At 45.4% G+C, this 18,418-nt stretch overlaps 1 protein-coding gene across 1 annotated transcript in view; it reads left to right on the top strand.

The window, feature by feature from the left end:
- Nucleotides 1–18,418, top strand: part of LOC147736943 (scavenger receptor cysteine-rich domain-containing protein DMBT1-like) — a 533,293-nt gene that overhangs the window by 302,524 nt on the left and 212,351 nt on the right. Inside the window, exon 12 of the mRNA XM_086922344.1 lies at nucleotides 1,508–1,581. Within this exon, the coding sequence (XP_086778470.1) occupies nucleotides 1,508–1,581 (74 nt within the window). The remainder of the gene's footprint in view (nucleotides 1–1,507; nucleotides 1,582–18,418) is intronic.

Below are 18,418 nucleotides of genomic sequence, written 5' to 3'. Positions count from 1 at the left end.
AATGGCCACCTCTGCATGACGATCAAAGAAGAAGCCACGGAAAACAAAGAACTAATGACTACCTATGACAAACACACACACTGGCTGCAAACAATGGCCACCTCTGCATAACGATCAAAGAAGAAGCCACGGAAAACAAAGAACTAATGACTACCTATGACAAACACACACACTGGCCACATGCAAGGGCAGCAAAAAAAGGAGGCATGGAGAAGAAAGAATACATGCAGCCTATGGCAAAAAACATGCACTGACTACACAAAATGGCCGCTGCCGCTGGTCCAGCTTAGAGAGGGACATGGAGCACAAAGAAGAAGCTGCACTGTTCTTCCAGATCACTTTCCTCTCCCTTGAAGAAACAACTTGCTACCTTGCATGCAAAGGATTGCAAAGATATTGAGAATGGGTCCAGACATGCAAATGCTCTTTACCCACTGCAAGCAATGGCAGAGCTGAAAATTCAATGATGGTTAGAAATTCTCCAACCATAGTATATCAATCATGTCAGACATGCACAAACTCACAAAAATGGTAGTCAAGCTCAATAAGGCAGATGAGAACAATGGAAGACGTCTGGTTCATGGGCCTGGACTCCAGGAGCCGCTCGAACCCGAGCCAGCAGCAGGCCCATGCAGACACATAATAACATATATTTAGCATTTCATACAAGGCCATTCATCACAACCTGCAGTGAGAACAAGTTTTATTGACATTTGTTGTACTGACACTGCAATGGTTACCTTTATAATGAAGCCATTTGAATATGGTTGCTGTCCACATTGATTTGATGGTGGTGAGATTTCAAAACATGGCGTGTCTGGTTTTACTAATGTGGTGGCACCCTGATAAAAGCAGTAGGCCTGCCCCATTTAAATATCCTTCATATTGTGATGTTGCATGAAGTAAATATGGAAGTATTGTTATTATAGGTTCAGCGTCCAATGAAATTTCCATATACAGTATTAGTGGCATGTTTGTAATCAAGAGAAATAAATCAAAGAAAAAATACTGTCTGGATAAACATTTATTGAGCGTTATTGTTGGCTGCCAGTGGATTGAGATTACGAGCCCACACCTCCCCTTGAGTACCCCTTGGACTGCTCTGATTGGCTGCCCTGAGAGAGTCAAGTGCTGCTATGAGTTACTTGGTTCCCAGAAAATAAATAAATGTGGACTTATTACTAGTTAAGGCCTCATGTCCTTCCCAACTAATAACCAATTTTCTGTAATAAGCGCTTGGGATTGGAAGACTGACGCTTCCCAACTCCTTTTAAATGCTTCTCGTTTCTGAGCTTTGCTGCTTTAACTTTAATGCTGCTCCACAGAAGATTATCCAGATCTAAAGTCAAAAGAGTGAGATGTATATTTTTGTTCCTCAATGTCCAGCCCATTCTTCATTTTTAATTTACTCTGGTGTTTGTTGTCGCTAAAATGTCCTGGGTCATCCAGAGATGGAGAATGAACCCGGTCAGTCCAGAGTAAACTCGTCTCTTCCTTCTTCTTCCAGAGCCTCCAGGATGCGGCTGAAGAGTGTTCGCCTTCTTCAGGTCCTGAGTTTTGTTGCCCTTCTTCCTGGCTTCGGTGAGTACGGACTCCGATTGAGAAGGGGTAGTAATGTCATCGGTCAATCAATCAAACCACTTTATTTGGTTAATAAAAACCATAAAAGTACCATACTTAAATCACAAAACGATACACAAATCACATGCGACACACAGTAAAATGTCTTAACTGAATCATCAAAAATAAGGGCAAAATAAGACAATATTGAAGGCTATAAATCAGAGTACATGAGGTTACATAAAAATCTTGGCTGTAGATTAAACAATTAAAACAGTGCATCATTGCGATAAAAGAATGGAAGGCAAGTATTAAAAGATTAATAATATAAGCTTTGCGGATACTCTTAGGTTAACATAGGGTGCCGTATTTTCCTAAGTCACACAGCAGCGACAAAAAGCTTGCAATGATCAAAAATCGCCAGTGGGTCATTAAGCAGCTGTAAGTGCGGTAAAGCGAGTTTGACCTGTATAAAACCTTTCACCATTAAAATCTGAACTAGGAACCTCCTGCGGATATTACGATAATGGTCACAGAACATAGTAAAATGCATTGTTTCCTGAATCGAAAAATTGTCACAGGTCCCGGGACCTAAATCACATGTCCTACTCCAGCCTTGCGAATTAGGTGGAACTGCTTTGTGACAATCCTCAAGTAAGGTTCAAACTCGGGGTAGGATTTTAACAAAAAATGGACTATAACAGACAGTTTAATTAACTCAATCTCCTCCCGCTCTATCGGCTTCAGATTCAGAAAGTGTATTTTTACCTACGCCAAGTCATCTTTTCTTATTTTATCAGAGAAATCAAAAAGGGCTGAACGTCCAAGCCTAGTTAGATGTTCTTAACATAATGTAGCCATGGAATATTGTTAACTCGGTCCTGGGTGACAAAATCCCTAATAATCTTATGATGCAGAGTTAATTGGGGGTTGAGCCAAGTTTTAAGCCTACAGAGCACCGGGGCCAGCCTCAGCCTGTTTGTCACACAACCAACACCTAACTCTTGATGAATCACAAATGTAGGAGTGGATTGGGGAAAGACAGGAGGGTACGTAGGAATTTATTTTCAGCTGTCTGTAGCCCCTCCATTGACTTGTAACCCCAAATGGCCAAGCCATACAGTACACTGGCTAAACATTTGGACCTGTAAATATTGATCATGGCCTCTGTTGGTTTGGCCCCCTGTCGCTGTGCAAATCCATTCACAGCAGCCGTCGACCTTGCCATCGCATTCATTTTTACTTTCTGTTGTGGAAACCAGAAACCCTCTCATCTAAAAGTACTCCTAGATAGGTAAAGGAGGTCACCCTAGTCAGTTCAGCACCTTCGCAACGGAATGATTTTGTTTTTTTATGTTTCCAGCCCATGGTCATTATGTGTAATTTGGCTATGTTAACCACTAGATCCAAAGGGGCTGATTCACAGAACTAACTTTGGACAAAATCCTAAACGTACTTCTTTTGGTATTCACAGAAGTTAGGATTTTGTCTTAAGACAGACTTAAGACAAACTTAAGACAGAATCCTAACTTAAGTCTGTCTTAAGTCTGTCTTAAGTCTGTCTTAAGACAAAATCCTAACTTCTGTGAATACCAAAAGTAGTACGTTTAGGATTTTGTCTTAAGTTAGTTCTGTGAATCGGGCTTAAAGATTTCATCTAGGCCCCAAAGGAGTCTAAAAGCCTCTGGAGCCCCACAGCTGTGCGGGCTAATAGGACAGCATCGTCCGTGTATAGGAGCATAGGAATGGACCTGTCTCCTACCCGCGGTATGTCCAGACTAGCCGTTTCTAAAAACTTGCCTAGTTAATATTATTTATGGTAAAAAGTAGTGGTGCTAGAATACAGCCTTGGCGAACACCCCTGCCAGGTGTAAAGTGCCTAGTGTATTTTCCGTCTTGTTGTCCCTCACCCTTGCCGTGAGATCCCTGTGTAGGTCAGCCAGGAAGTATAATACATTGTTATCGATGCCCATGTCTAGTAGGATATGCCAGATCTTGGATCGAATTCCAGGTTGAAAGCCGATGAAAGATCCATAAATGCCAGCTGTAGTGTACCCTCTTTAGCTGTAGTGTATTTGCCTACTAATAGATATCCATTTAGACACTGATCCAAAGTACCCCTACCACTTCGAAAACCATATTGAAAATTAGGAAAAAAACTCATATTTTTCCAACCAATCCATTAACTTAGTTAAAATCACTCTCTCTAAAACTTTAACTGAGGAATCTGTTAGTGAAATCAGCCTATAGCAGCGTGGATCCCTTTACTGACCCTTTTTAAAACCCGGAATGATGATAGAAGATGCCCACGATGAAGGGGAACCCTGACAACTAGACACATTAAAAACATTTGTCAGGATTCTAGCCCAGAGGATGGATTTTGTTTATATAAATCTGCTGGAACACCATCTATCCCTAGACGTGGGCTCCCTCAGCATCACCTGGGCCTTGATACCCACATGGTCTTCATGTCCATCCACTCTGAGGATAATCCATCTATCCCTATCTTGCGCTCCCTCAGCAGGCAACGGGGCCTTGATACCCACATGGTCTTCATATCCATCCACTCCTAGGATAATCCATCTATCCCTAGACGTGGGCTCCCTCAGCAGGCAACGGGGCCTTGATACCCACATGGTCTTCATGTCCATCCACTCTGAGGATAATCCATCTATCCCTATCTTGCGCTCCCTCAGCAGGCAACGGGGCCTTGATACCCACATGGTCTTCATATCCATCCACTCCTAGGATAATCCATCTATCCCTAGACGTGGGCTCCCTCAGCAGGCAACGGGGCCTTGATACCCACATGGTCTTCATGTCTCTCCACTCTTGGGATAATCCATCTATCCCTAGAAGTGGACTATCCTCAGCATCACCTGGGCCTTGATACCCACATGGTCTTCATGTCTCTCCACTCTGGGGATAATCCATCTATCCCTATCTTAGGCTCCCTCAACAGGCAACGGGGCCTCGATACCCGCATGGTCTTCATGTCTCTCCACTCTGGGGATAATCCATCTATCCCTAGACGTGGGCTCCCACAGCATCACCTGGGCCTTGATACCCACATGGTCTTCATGTCTTTCCACTCTGGGGATAATCCATCTATCCCTAGAAGTGGGCTCCCTCAGCAGGCAATGGGCCTTGATACCCACATGGTCTTCATGTCCATTCACTCCTAGGATAATCCATCTATCCCTAGAAGTGGACTCTCCTCAGCAGGCACCTGGGCCTCGATACTCACATGGTCTTCATGTCCATTCACTCCTAGGATAATCCATCTATCCCTATAAGTGGGCTCCCCGAGCAGGCAACGGGCCTTGATACCCACATGGTCTTCATGTCCATCCACTCCTAGGATAATCCATCTATCCCGAGAAGTGGACTATCCTCAGCATCACCTGGGCCTCGATACCCACATGGTCTTCATGTCCATTCACTCCTAGGATAATCCATCTATCCCTATAAGTGGGCTCCCTCAGCAGGCAACGGGGCCTTGATACCCACATGGTCTTCATATCCATCCACTCCTAGGATAATCCATCTATCCCTAGACGTGGGCTCCCTCAGCAGCACCTGGGCCTCGATACCCACATGGTCTTCATGTCTCTCCACTCTTGGGATAATCCATCTATCCCTAGAAGTGGACTATCCTCAGCATCACCTGGGCCTTGATACCCACATGGTCTTCATGTCTTTCCACTCTGGAGATATTCCATCAATCCATAGAGGAGGACTATCCTCATCATCACCTGGGCCTTGATACCCAAATGGTCTTCGTGTCTTTCCACTCTGGGGATAATCCATCTATCCCTAGAAGTGGACTCCCTCAGCAGGCAATGGGCCTCGAGACCCACATGGTCTTCATGTCTTTCCACTCTGGGGATAATCCATCTATCCCTATAAGTGTGCTCCCTCAGCAGGCAACGGGCCTCGATACCCATATGGTCTTCATGTCCATTCACTCTGGAGATAATCCATCTATCCCTATAAGTGGGCTCCCTCAGCAGGCAACGGGCCTCGATACCCATATGGTCTTCATGTCTCTCCACTCTGGGGATAATCCATCTTTCCCTAGAAGTGGACTCCCTCAGCAGCACCTGGGCCTCGATACCCACATGGTCTTCATGTCTCTCCACTCTGGGGATAATCCATCTATCCCTATCGTGTGCTCCCTGAGCATCACCTGGGCCTTGATACCACATGGTCTTCATGTCTCCCCACTTTGGGGATATTCCATCTATCCCTAGAAGTGGGCTCCCTCAGCAGGCAACGGGGCCTTGATACCCACATGGTCTTCATGTACATCCACTCCTAGGATAATCCATCTATCCCTAGAAGTGGACTATCCTCAGCATCACCTGGGCCTTGATACCCACATGGTCTTCATGTCCATTCACTACTAGTATAATCCATCTATCCCTATAAGTAGGCTCCCTCAGCAGGCAACGGGCCTCGATACCCACATGGTCTTCATGTCCATCCACTCCTAGGATAATCCATCTATCCCTAGACGTGGGCTCCCTCAGCAGGCAACGGGCCTCGATACCCACATGGTCTTCATGTCCATCCACTTCTAGGATAATCCATCTATCCCTTGACGTGGGCTCCCTTAGCAGGCAACGGGCCTCGAAACCCACATGGTCTTCATGTTTCTCCACTCTGTGGATAATCCATCTATCCCTAGAAGTGGGCTCCCTCAGCAGGCAACCAGATACCCATGTGGTCTTCATGTCTCTCCACTCTGGGGATAATCCTTCCTAAAGCACTGGCAAGAACAAGTGGGGTATTTTATCTCTTCTAATAAAATGGTTATTATGAATATACATTTAACCTGACATTGACTTGCAGATACCCCTCATGGACCTTATTCATGCTCAATGAAGGTGAACCCTGCAAGGGAGGCCAAGGTTTGACGAGTCCAGAAGAAATGATGAACCGCATCTAAAACAGTTTTTATCTGCATCCGTATGCAAGTGCTGAAGACAAACTCTACTGAGTCTCTCCCCTCAGCCCCCTTTCATTCTTTGACCAGGCTGCTGAGGTGGCTACCATCTGCCTCTTTAATATCTTTTAAATCTGCAGGTCTGGCTCAAGCTTTATAAAACTACAAATGAACTAATGAAATATTTCACACTAAGAAAGACCCCTCAGAGTGAGACGTGTCAGTGAATCTTGAACATCTTGGACTTCGAGATATTGAAAGAAAAGTGTTTCTTATAGTCTATCATTCCTGGCATCATCACTACATTTTGTTGTGCTCCTCATTTCAACATTCTGCTCATCTCTTATTTATTTAGCGAGTTTTATTTAGAGCAAGCCGGACCCGAAGGTATCGGAGCTCTTTACAACGTTGTATCAGAATGCCAAGTGACAGTAATAGAACATATTGATCTGTGACGAGTACAGTTAAGACATAAAGAGTAACAAATAAACACATTGAGGGCCATATTATCAAGAAAGGGTGTTACAATATCGAGGCTTGTATCAGCAGGAAACTGCCGCTAAAGCGGCGATAATGGGCTTGATAATATGCCCTTGTGAATTCCCGTAGCAGCCCAGCTTAACACCAGAACCTGGCACATGGGTGGTTCTGTTTTGCTTCGCTCACCTCTTCTAGGTTGATACAGTTGCTCGAGAGGTCTCTTCTTTCCTCTCCATTGTGAGTAGTTGTGTAGAGTTCCTGATTTTTTTCCAGTTCTGTTTCTTCTGCTGCATCTAAATCATGCTGTCTCTTAGAAATTGCCCAAAAACATCTGCAATTTCTTCAGGATAGGTCCCTATTCTTCCCTATTTATTTTGATGGTCAGAGAGTGAACAGTGATTCCTGCTGTCTTCATTGATAGACATCAATACAAAAGGTGATCCTGCACTCCCCAAAAACTTTTTTTTAAATTAATCTGCAATGTAAGTACTCTTAAATTAATTCAATTTAAATTATGTGTGCTCCCACGTGTGAGGGATTAGCCCTATGTTCCTGATATTGGATACAAATTTAAAAGACAGTGGAAACCACCGTCTGAGTGGTGCGCAACCTGCAAGACAATTAATGTCTCAAAATAGAATCAATACAATTTTTGAAAAGATTCCCAAAGATGTATTTGAAATTACTCTTTGAATTAAAAAAAATATTGTTTTTCAAAACATTCGAAATCTTTTGCATTTCACAAAGTACTGTTTAATGTTACACCCACATAAATTCATATAGCCACATAATTTTCATCAAAAACAGATTTGATAAACATATACAATTAAATAATATCTTTAACGTCGATCCCAGTGCATATCGGGCTCCTCCGAACCCTTCTTCAGGGGATGTATGCTTTATACAAGGGACATTTTTGAATCATGGTGTCCTCTTTCCAGACCTACAACGCAATGGGTCCACCACGGGCTATCCCGATTGTTGTGGAGGGTGCAGGCTGACACAGGCAGCAGTAACTCTTCAATAGCAGTTGGGGGCAGAGTCCCGCGATTAGGGCGGGCCCGCTGCCTATATCTTCCAATGTGCTACCAGTCGCGCAGCGAACGCGCGCAGTGGGTGCGCCACTGGCGCGCCAAAGGCGTGCCTAAGGCAAGCCCGTCTGCGCGTGTCCGTGCCCGACCGGAGCCAGGGGCCATGCACTCTGCCCAAACTCCCTGGTACTACCCCCGATCTAAACTGTTGTCATTACGCATATGCCAGGCTATATCCCCACACACCAGCAATATCCTGAAGGCAAATGGACTATTTGTACCTAAAGCCACGGCTCCATCCGCCATCACCCCCCCACCTGACCCTCCCTCGCGGTCTAAAATCCATAGGGATTCTCTCCCCACACCCCCACCCTCCCGGATAACTCAGACATGTGATAACTTGGCCATCTGGTACCTCAACACTCGATCCATGGTTAAGCACCAACTAGAGATCTTCTTCTTTTTAGATTCCCACAAACCCGACATCTTGTTTCTCACGAGACTTGACTTCATGACAAATCCTCCCCAGATATGTTGGCGGCCATCCCCAACAACTACTACGCCCTTTGCGCCAACAGACCTGCGACAAAGGCCGGGGGTGGAGTTGCTGCCATAATCCTGAAAACCCATAGATTTACGTCCCTTTCCTCCTCCGGAATCCCTCAGGTAGACTGCCTTCTGCTTAAGCTTCAATCTTCAACTTCCCCGATTGTGTGTGTGGTAACTTACAAACCCAGCGTTCACATGCCTACCTTTCCTCAAGCTTTTGGTAAAATTATAGCTGGACTTGCCATTAATCACGCCAGACTTCTTGTGATCGGCGACTTTAACTTTTGGCCAGGCGACACTTGGGAGTGTCCAACGTCGGTAGCCTTCACAGAGCTACTCAGTGGGATGAATCTCTCACAGCATATTAAGCTGGCCACCCACACTAAAGGGCATACTCTTGACCAGGTCTGGTCTGCTAATATGGAGATCTTAGATCTACAGATAACACCATGCACCTGGTCGGACCATTTCCTTACCTCCTTTTCCTTCTCCATCTCCCCCTGCGTTAAAACCCCTCATCCTGGGATCAGTAAGGTAAGGAATTGGAGCCGAGTCGACATAGCCGAACTCTGTTCCTTCCTAGCCACCTCTAAATCCCCATGCCCCCCACCCCACCACCCCCTTCCCTCTCTTTACGCTCAGGCTGAAAATCTCAATGCCTGGCTGGCCACGGGCAGAGATAGCCTGGCTACACTTAGGAACGTAAATCACAAAAGACCCCACGACGCACATCGCTGGTTCACCCAACACCTGAAAGAGAAGAAACTGTCCCTGCGTCAATCAGAGCGAAAGTGGAGACACAACTATTGTCCCACGTTGAAACTTTCCTTCTCAATGGCTTTACAGGAATACAAAGCTGCTATTCTGAAGGCAAAAGCTGATTATTTCTCGCAATAAATTCTCAGCACCGACAACAAAGCAAAGGAAATATTTTCCATTGTGGACGAGCTTGTCAAACCTGATCGAATCACCATCAAACAAGCCCCCTCCCAACAGCTCTGCGACTCCCTCAATACCTACTTCTTCGATAAAAAAGCCATGATTAAAGCCAGTATTCCCAAGACTATTCCTCCCAGAACCCATTCATCCTCATTTGACTTTTTTCCGCCCATCACACAAGAGTTCTTCTCTCTCCTTAAAAAAGTCCGTTCTGGTTCCCCCATGGACAGCTGTCCCCCCGATATTCCCCGGGAGATCTTTCTCCAGCTACCAGAAACTCCTCTGTCTCTTCTCAATAACTCCCTATCCGCAGGGAATGTCCCCAACTGCTTTAAGATGGCAGAAGTGAGGCCCATCTTGAAGAAACCAGGGTCAGATCCCTCCGTTCCTAGCAACTTCCGACCCATCTCACTCTTACCTTTCTTGGGGAAAATCCTGGAGGCATATGTTACAAGCTGCCTTAGAACATTCGTGGAACACTCCCACTACCTGGACCCTCACCAGGCAGGTTTTAGATCTGAGCATTCCATGGAATCCATCTTACTAGCAGTCCACGATGAGTTGAGACGTGGTGCGGACCATAACATCTCGCAGGCACTCGTCCTCCTGGATTTGTCGGCTGCCTTCGCCACGGTCGACCACAAACTTTTGGTTGAACGTGTCGAGAGCGCCGCCATCCATGGTATCACTTTAAAATGGATTTCGTCCTTTCCCAGTAATCGTCACCAAGCCGTCTGCATATCCGACTTCATGTAGGAAAAAAAGGAATTTACCTGTGGTGTTCCCCAGGGTTCTTTCCTTTCCCCACTCCTATTTAACCTTTACATTAGGCCATTAATATCAGATCTACGGAAGAGGGATGTAGCCATCTTCAACTACGCTGATGACATTCAGCTCTTTTTCACCATCAATTCCTCTCCCTCTGCAATCGAATCCTTTCAGTCTACCTTGACGTTCATCCGAACCTGGATGAACACAAGTCATCTTAAATTAAATCCTGACAAGACCGAACTAGTATTAACAAGGCCCTCATCAAACCCCTGGAACCCCAGTTTCTGGCCACCCAGTCTGGGCCTTCCACCGACCCTTGCTGAAACAGTCAAAAGCCTTGGGGTCTCCATTAGCAGCAATCTGACTCTAAAGACCCAAGTTAACTCTGTAGTCTCATCCTGCTTCTTTCACTTGCGCAGGATCAGAAAAATCAGCAAATTCCTCTCTTTCGAGGCCCTGGTTCAGGTTACCCTGGCCTTGGTAATATCACAAATCGACTATTCTAATTCTTTGTATGCCGGGATTCCCGCCTATCAGCTGCAGAGGCTTCAGCTGGTTCAGAGCCAGACGGCCAGACTTGTACACGGCTTACCCAAGTCGCACCAAGCCAAACTTCTTCTCAAAGGCCTTTACTGCCTCCCCGTGGCGCAACATTCCCTCTTCAAGATTAGTTGCCAGACCCATAGAGCCCTATCCTCCCATGGGCATGTCTTCATCTCCAACAGAGTCCGGTGCTGCATACCCCGCCGTACCCTTCGCTCTGCAAACGCAAATCTCCTGACACCCTCTACCTTTAAGAGCAAGAAACACGGGGGATGAGATTAGCGTTCCTCGCCCCCCGTTTCTGGAACTCATTGCCACCCTCACTACGTCTAACAAAGTCCTCCCCCATGTTCAGAAAATCCCTCAAAACCTGGCTGTTCTCCCAGGCTTATGACCAATAACTCACACCTTCCCCTCTGCTCACGCCTCCCCACCTCAGCGCCAAGAAACCGTTGGTGAATGTGCGCTATAAAAATCCTTTTTATAACATCATATCATATCAATGTATAAAAAAGGGGAAATCACTACCCAGTCAAATGACGACAATGTTAATAACTAAAAACGAAAATAGTGAACTGAAGTCCCGCATCACTCATGTGATGTCGAAATTACTGAACTATATGTAAAAACACCAACTGAATACTAATATCCCAAAAAGTGACTATGAACCCTACCTCACGTGCCATGAATAGTCTCAACCAGTGTTACAAATGACTATAAACCCGGCAAAACGTGTCATGAATGGATTAACTTAACGGCCGAAGTGGCGAATCCCTCTAAAGGGCTTACCGTAATTCAAATGTAAAAGACTGCCAGCTCTTGTGTGATGCTCAACTGTGAGAAAAAGTGATAAACTTCAAAATTATATATTCAGCTGAGGAAAGACGTTAATCTATTCCCTGCGTCTGCAAACTTTTATTGTTTGCCTAATTAGTTTTAATCATCGCTTACCCGTGTGTGCCGATAATCTCTTCGAACTTCCACTATTCCCAAGTCGCCTCACTCTTCGTAAACCAACTCTACAAAAAATCACATGTTTCTTTAGTGACTGGCCTCTCAATCACGTAACTCATATGTCCTCACTGAATTAAATTGCCTATGCTCTCACATACCTCCGGTCTTCTCCTGCTTGCCGTTTCTGATTGACGCTGTACCGAGAACGTGCAAACCTGCATAGACCGCGCTCTCCATTACGTAATCTATTTAAAGGGAAAGACGTCCCTGTACTCTATAGAGCTGTTTTCCTTTCCAATAAAACTTTATTCTACAATGCCACTGCCAACAAAACATAAAGATAGGTTTTAAGCAAAAAGTAATTCCTAAATCATGCTCTACTGTAGAGGAGCAACGTCCCAAATCTCTCAGTGGCTACACTAAACAACCAGTGTGACTGTTAAGTTGTTATGTGTCACTCAAAAACGAAAATAATGTGTAACACTGTGTCCTTCAAACTTACATATTGCAGACACCTAATCAATTTTATTGCAAACAATATGTTATTGTCTCCCCTCGCCTCAGCAAATGGGTCCCCTGCCGATTCCATCCACCAAGGCTCGAAACCTGGGAGTTACATTTGATAACCAACTGTCCATGAAGCAGCATGTTGTGAAAGTCTCAGCCACCTGTACTAATATCATGCGGTGGCTGAGAAAAATAGCATGGATCCTTCCGTCAGACACTCAAAGAACTGTGGTCCAGGCTTTAGTAACCACCAGGTTAGATTACGGCAACGTGCTCCTCCTTGGGGCTAGCAAGGAGGTAATACGTAAACTACAGGTGGTGCAAAACATGGCAGCTCGCCTGCTCTGCAACCTGCCTAGAACTGCCTGTGCCACCGTTTCCCTTCGCAGCCTTCACTGGCTGCGCATCGAATCAAGAGCAAAATTCAAAGCCCTCTGCTATATGCACCGGATCAAAACAGGCAACTCTCCCCCCTACCTCTCCAGTTTAGTTCACCCGTACTGTCCAGTGCGTACCCTCAGATCCTCCTCTCTTGGCACCTTCTCCGTGCCCCGTTTCAAACGCACCAGAGCTGGTGGTCGCTCCTTTTCTTATCTGGCGCCATCACTCTGGAACACACTTCCCATCTCTTTGCGCTTTGAAACTTGCTACCTGAAATTCAGGAAAGGCCTGAAAACCTGGCTTTTCTCTGCCTAATCGTCTGCCACCTTTTGTCTCCATGCTTCTTTTCCTCTGTTAGCGCCGGGAAACCCCTGGGTATCTGTGCGCTCTACAAACCCAAATATAATATAATAATAATAATATTACCCTCCTATAGTTACTCTATTAGGCTAACTAGTCCAAAAAAGAAATAGAAACTCAAAATGTGAGTGCAAATCCTGTACATAATCATATCACATCTGGTATCATCTATAAAAAACATAACATTTCATAATGGTCGTTCAAACCCCCTGGATTGATCATTCCCAACATTTTAATCCAATAAGTTTCTCTACGTGCCAAAGTGATGTTTATTTCAACGCCTCGCTGGGGTGAATTTTTCCTAGAATGGTGTACCTCAGTTGTGGGATTGTATGTGTGGCATTTATCCAGTGTACTACTAACAGAGAAGTGGTATTGTGATTCCGAATCTTGCTTTTATGCTCCACTATTCTTGTCTTGATCTTACGACTAGTTCTGCCTGTGTATACTAGCCCACAAGGGCATTTTATTGCATAAATAACCCCTTCCAGTATTACAGTCTGAAGTGTGGTTGAGTCTGATTTTTTGACCCGTGTGCGGGTGAATACATTTGTTCCCTAATAAAACATTGCCGCACTGTCCACCGTTCAAGCACTTCCTCATACCCTTCTGTTTGTGTTTTCTCAACTCCTTAGGAGTTTTCAACATTTCACGTGAGTTCTTTGACCTGTTGTGAGCAAACAACGGTGCACCTAGAAATAATCCTCCAAAATCTGGTTCGTGTTCTATTATTTGCCATCGCTTTTTGACGATGCTTTTGATCTGCGACGCTTGAGCTGAAAATTTTAAAACAAACACTTGTGACGTTTATTTGCCACTTTTTGAGTTGGTTTAAAAATATTAGTTGGGATATTAGTGTTCAGTTGGTGTTTTTACATATAGTTCAGTAATTTTGACATCACATGAGTGCATGTGGGACTTCAGTTCACCATTTTCGTTTTTCGTTTTTAGTTATTAACATTGTCGTCATTTCACTGAAATTTGCTTTTTTCTAAGTACAAATCCTAATAATAACCTTGTTACATTTAATTTTGAGGTAATAGTCACTGGATAGTGATTTCCCCTTTTTTATACATTGGTTTGTAGGTCTGGAAAGAGGACACCATGATTCAAAAATGTCCCCTGTTTAAAGCATACACCCCCTGAAGAAGGGTTCGGAGGTTCCCGAAATGCATTGGGATGGATGTTAAAGATATTATTTAATTGTATATGTTTATCAAATCTGTTTTTGATGAAAATTATGTGTCTATATGAATTTATGTGGTTGTAACATGAAACAGTACTTTGTGAAATGCAAAAGATTTTGAATGTTTTGAAAAACAATAATTTTTTTACTTCAAAGAGTAATTTCAAGTACATCTTTGGGACTCTTTTAAAAAATTGTGTTGATTCTATTTTGAGACATGAATTGTCTTGCAGGTTGTGCACCACGCAGGCGGTGGTTTCCACTGTCTTTTGAATTCATTGATAGACAAGCATTTTGTCAGCCTTATTTTCTTGTCCCTGTGCCTCAGTCTTGCTGCTGCTTTTTCAGCTGCATTGCTATACATTGTATTCACATTTGGCCTTCCGTGAGCATCTTCTGTTGTGTTCAGAGGACAAGTGATTAATTCTCATGTTAGGCACCTAATGTCTTCCTCTAGTTATTGTCCAGTCTCACAACTGTAAGTTTTTTAATAGCCGAGTCACACATCATTTGCTCCCTCCATGTTATTGTCCTGGGGGTAAAATTCTGCTCCGCTCGTGGAGTTCAGAAAAATGCCCTCGTAGTGTCGCGGAGTGGAGTTTTTCCTCTCTCTCAGCTCACCAACGTTAAGTTGGCTTGCAGGGAAAATCGCACGCTAGACAACCTCCTGGCAATATTTCTCACTGCGGGCAGTCGCAGCAGGCCACTACCACTGGCATTGAGAAACCTGCTGTTCGCATTGAGGACGCTGCAGATCAAAGAGAAAATCAAATTGAGAGGCAGAAAGAATCTGCACCCTCGTGTGCTGCGTGTGGTGCCATTTGTGCTAATTTTACAGCACGGAACAAACTCCAAGTGCTAAAAATGAGCGCAAGCAGCGCAACTTACCTCACTCCACTGCTGGAGGAACTCAGCCAGGCCTACATAATAGTTGTGTTGAATGCAAAAACTTGTATGTGTATAAGTTTAAGTACATATGTTTGTATTCAGAAGTCACTTATCCCCAGGGAGCCTATGTTGGGTGGATTGCATTCTCCATTAGGATGAGGTTGGGAGAAGTGTCCAGTAATAAATCCAGTTGGAGCAGGGCTTCGTCTAATATGCTATCTGGTATGATCCTGGCACCTGGTATCGTTAAAAATAAATTCCTTGTCAGTCAGATTGAAGGCCTGCATCTGGTCCTCCAACATTGTCCTTAGTCATCTGTTGGTGGGTCTGGAGGCCTGGATCTGGTCCATCAACACTGTCCTGTGTCATCTGTTGGTGGGTCTGGGTGCCCGGATCTGGTCCTTCAACACTGTCCTGTGTCATCTGTTGGTGGGTCTGGGGGCCTGGATCTGGTCCTTCAACACTGTCCTGTGTCATCTGTTGGTGGGTCTGGGTGCCCGGATCTGGTCCTTCAACACTGTCCTGTGTCATCTGTTGGTGGGTCTGGGTGCCCGGATCTGGTCCTCCAACGCTGTCCTGTGTCATCTGTTGGTGGGCCTGGGGGCCTGGATCTGGTCCTCCAACGCTGTCCTGTGTCATCTGTTGGTGGGCCTGGGGGCCTGGATCTGGTCCTTCATCACTGTCCTGTGTCATCTGTTGGTGGGTCTGGAGGCCTGGATCTGGTTCTTCAACACTGTCCTGTGTCATCTGTTGGTGGGTCTGGGGGCCTGGATCTGGTCCATCAACACTGTCCTGTGTCATCTGTTGGTGGGTCTGGGTGCCCGGATCTGGTCCTTCAACACTGTCCTGTGTCATCTGTTGGTGGGTCTGGGGGCCTGGATCTGGTCCTTCAACACTGTCCTGTGTCATCTGTTGGTGGGTCTGGGTGCCCGGATCTGGTCCTTCAACACTGTCCTGTGTCATCTGTTGGTGGGTCTGGGTGCCCGGATCTGGTCCTCCAACGCTGTCCTGTGTCATCTGTTGGTGGGCCTGGGGGCCTGGATCTGGTCCTCCAACGCTGTCCTGTGTCATCTGTTGGTGGGCCTGGGGGCCTGGATCTGGTCCTTCATCACTGTCCTGTGTCATCTGTTGGTGGGTCTGGAGGCCTGGATCTGGTTCTTCAACACTGTCCTGTGTCATCTGTTGGTGGGTCTGGGGGCCTGGATCTGGTCCTTCAACACTGTCCTGTGTCATCTGTTGATGGGTCTTGGGCCTGGATCTGGTTCTTCAACACTGTCCTGTGTCATTTGTTGGTGGGTCTGGGGCCTGGATCTGGCCCTTCAACACTGTCCTGTGTCATCTGTTGGTGGGTCTGGAGGCTTGGATCTGGTGTTTCTAACACTGTCCTGTGTCATCTGTTGGTGGGTCTGGGGCCTGGATCTGGTCCTTCAACACTGTCCTGTGTCATCTGTTGGTGGGTCTGGGGGCCTGGATCTGGTTCTTCAACACTGTCCTGTGTCATTTGTTGGTGGGTCTGGGGCCTGGATCTGGCCCTTCAACACTGTCCTGTGTCATCTGTTGGTGGGTCTGGGGGCCTGGATCTGGTTCTTCAACACTGTCCTGTGTCATCTGTTGGTGGGTCTGGAGGCCTGGATCTGGTCCTTCAATAATGTCCTACATGATTTATACATCGTTCAGGTACATGTCTGCGGAGTGAAGTATAGTTAAAGTTTGCTCACCCATGGAAACTTACCTTCCCAATATTTATGTTGTTGAAATTCTTGGCACAAGATATCTTTTCCCAATATTTTGTGCAAACAACAGTGCCCTCTTATTATATATAACCTCTCAGCACTGTTCAGCAGCTTATGCCTGCTAGGAGTTTGTTGAAGCTAGATGCTCCAGTTTGGATCTGGCGTGTTGCAGTGCTCATTAAATACTGACCTTTCCAATGCTGCTTACCCAATCATTTGATGTTGGACCGACCATTCTACATCACAGATCATAAACATACTTCAATTTCCAGGCTCATGGGATCCTAGTTTTTGGTCCAGAAAAGGCTTCACCCAGTGTTGCATTGGCATTCTTGGTTGATTGGGCGAAGTCCAGAGTATTTTGTCGCCAACCACCTCAGCACCAGCATACCCTCACAGGTGATAGGACACTTTGCAAATACACATAACATAACACTGCCTGGTTCTGTCTTCTACAAAATTAAGCAGACTTTAGGGCATATTATCAAGGGGGTTATCTCCGCTTTTTTGGCTTTAAAAGCCAAGAAAGCGGAGATAAAATTATCTCCCTATTACCTAGCTGTTGCTAACACCAGTTAGCGACAGCTAGTAGGAGATAGCGACCATCTTGGGCCCCACTTTGCATGTCAGTGATATTTATCACTAATGACATGCAAAGTGGGCGTGCCAAGATGTTAGCGACTGAAAACAGTCGCTAACATCGCTATCTCCTATTACCAACTTTTGGAGATATTCGCGCTAAGCGCGAATATCTCCAAAAGCTAACACCTGCCCTGAGCAGTTCTTAGCCATGTTATCCAATGGGAGGTGGATAACATGGCTAAGAGCATTAGTTTGGTAATGCATGAATATCGCTGACTTTTCAGCGATATTCATGCATTGCGGCGATTTTTATCGCAATTGCGATAAACCTTGGTAATACCAAGGTTTATTTGCGGTAAAAATCGCCGCAGCTCAGCGGTAAATGTTTGTCTCTAACCAAGCAATAGCGATAATTATCGCTATTGCTTGGTAATATGCCCCTTTGTTCCCTCTGGCTACACTGTGCAGCAGTGTCTCAACAACCTCTGGGCTTCCCTTGCAGGCCCACAATCTCATTCATGCTGTAGATGGCCCACAAAGGATGGCGTAACTCTATCCCCAGGGCGCGTGGGAGTTTATCTCAGTTTCTCTCCCTGGTGTCTCTTTCATGGAGCCCACCAACCTCCTAGTTGTTAGGAGTGCAATCAAGAGTTTGCCATCTTGCTCTACGTGGCAGGTAGACGGCTCCCATGATCTTATGATAATAATATATTCTATTGTGATTAATGTAATGTTCCTGCACTTCCTGACAGCAGTCATTGCAGTACCATTATCTATTAATAATGGGTTAAGGGGAGAATTAAACTATGCCTTTTCTGTTGTGATAAATTATTCACCTAAGACTTTGGCATTGAGAGATCGGACCGGTCAGATTGAAGCACAAGGACATCTTTGAAAAAAGAAAAAAAGAAAGATGTCAGAGCGACGATGGTTTACCCCACAATCTTCCAATGCAACGTATTAGCCAGTCCTCTTCAGAGGGAAAAAACACCACTGGGGCATAATT

This window comes from Lissotriton vulgaris, chromosome 1_1 (genome assembly GCF_964263255.1).
Source record: "Lissotriton vulgaris chromosome 1_1, aLisVul1.2, whole genome shotgun sequence".
Classification (NCBI taxonomy): Eukaryota; Metazoa; Chordata; class Amphibia; order Caudata; family Salamandridae; genus Lissotriton; species Lissotriton vulgaris.
The sequence above is the reverse complement of the archived record's forward strand: the minus strand, read 5'-3'. Positions and strand labels throughout refer to the sequence as shown.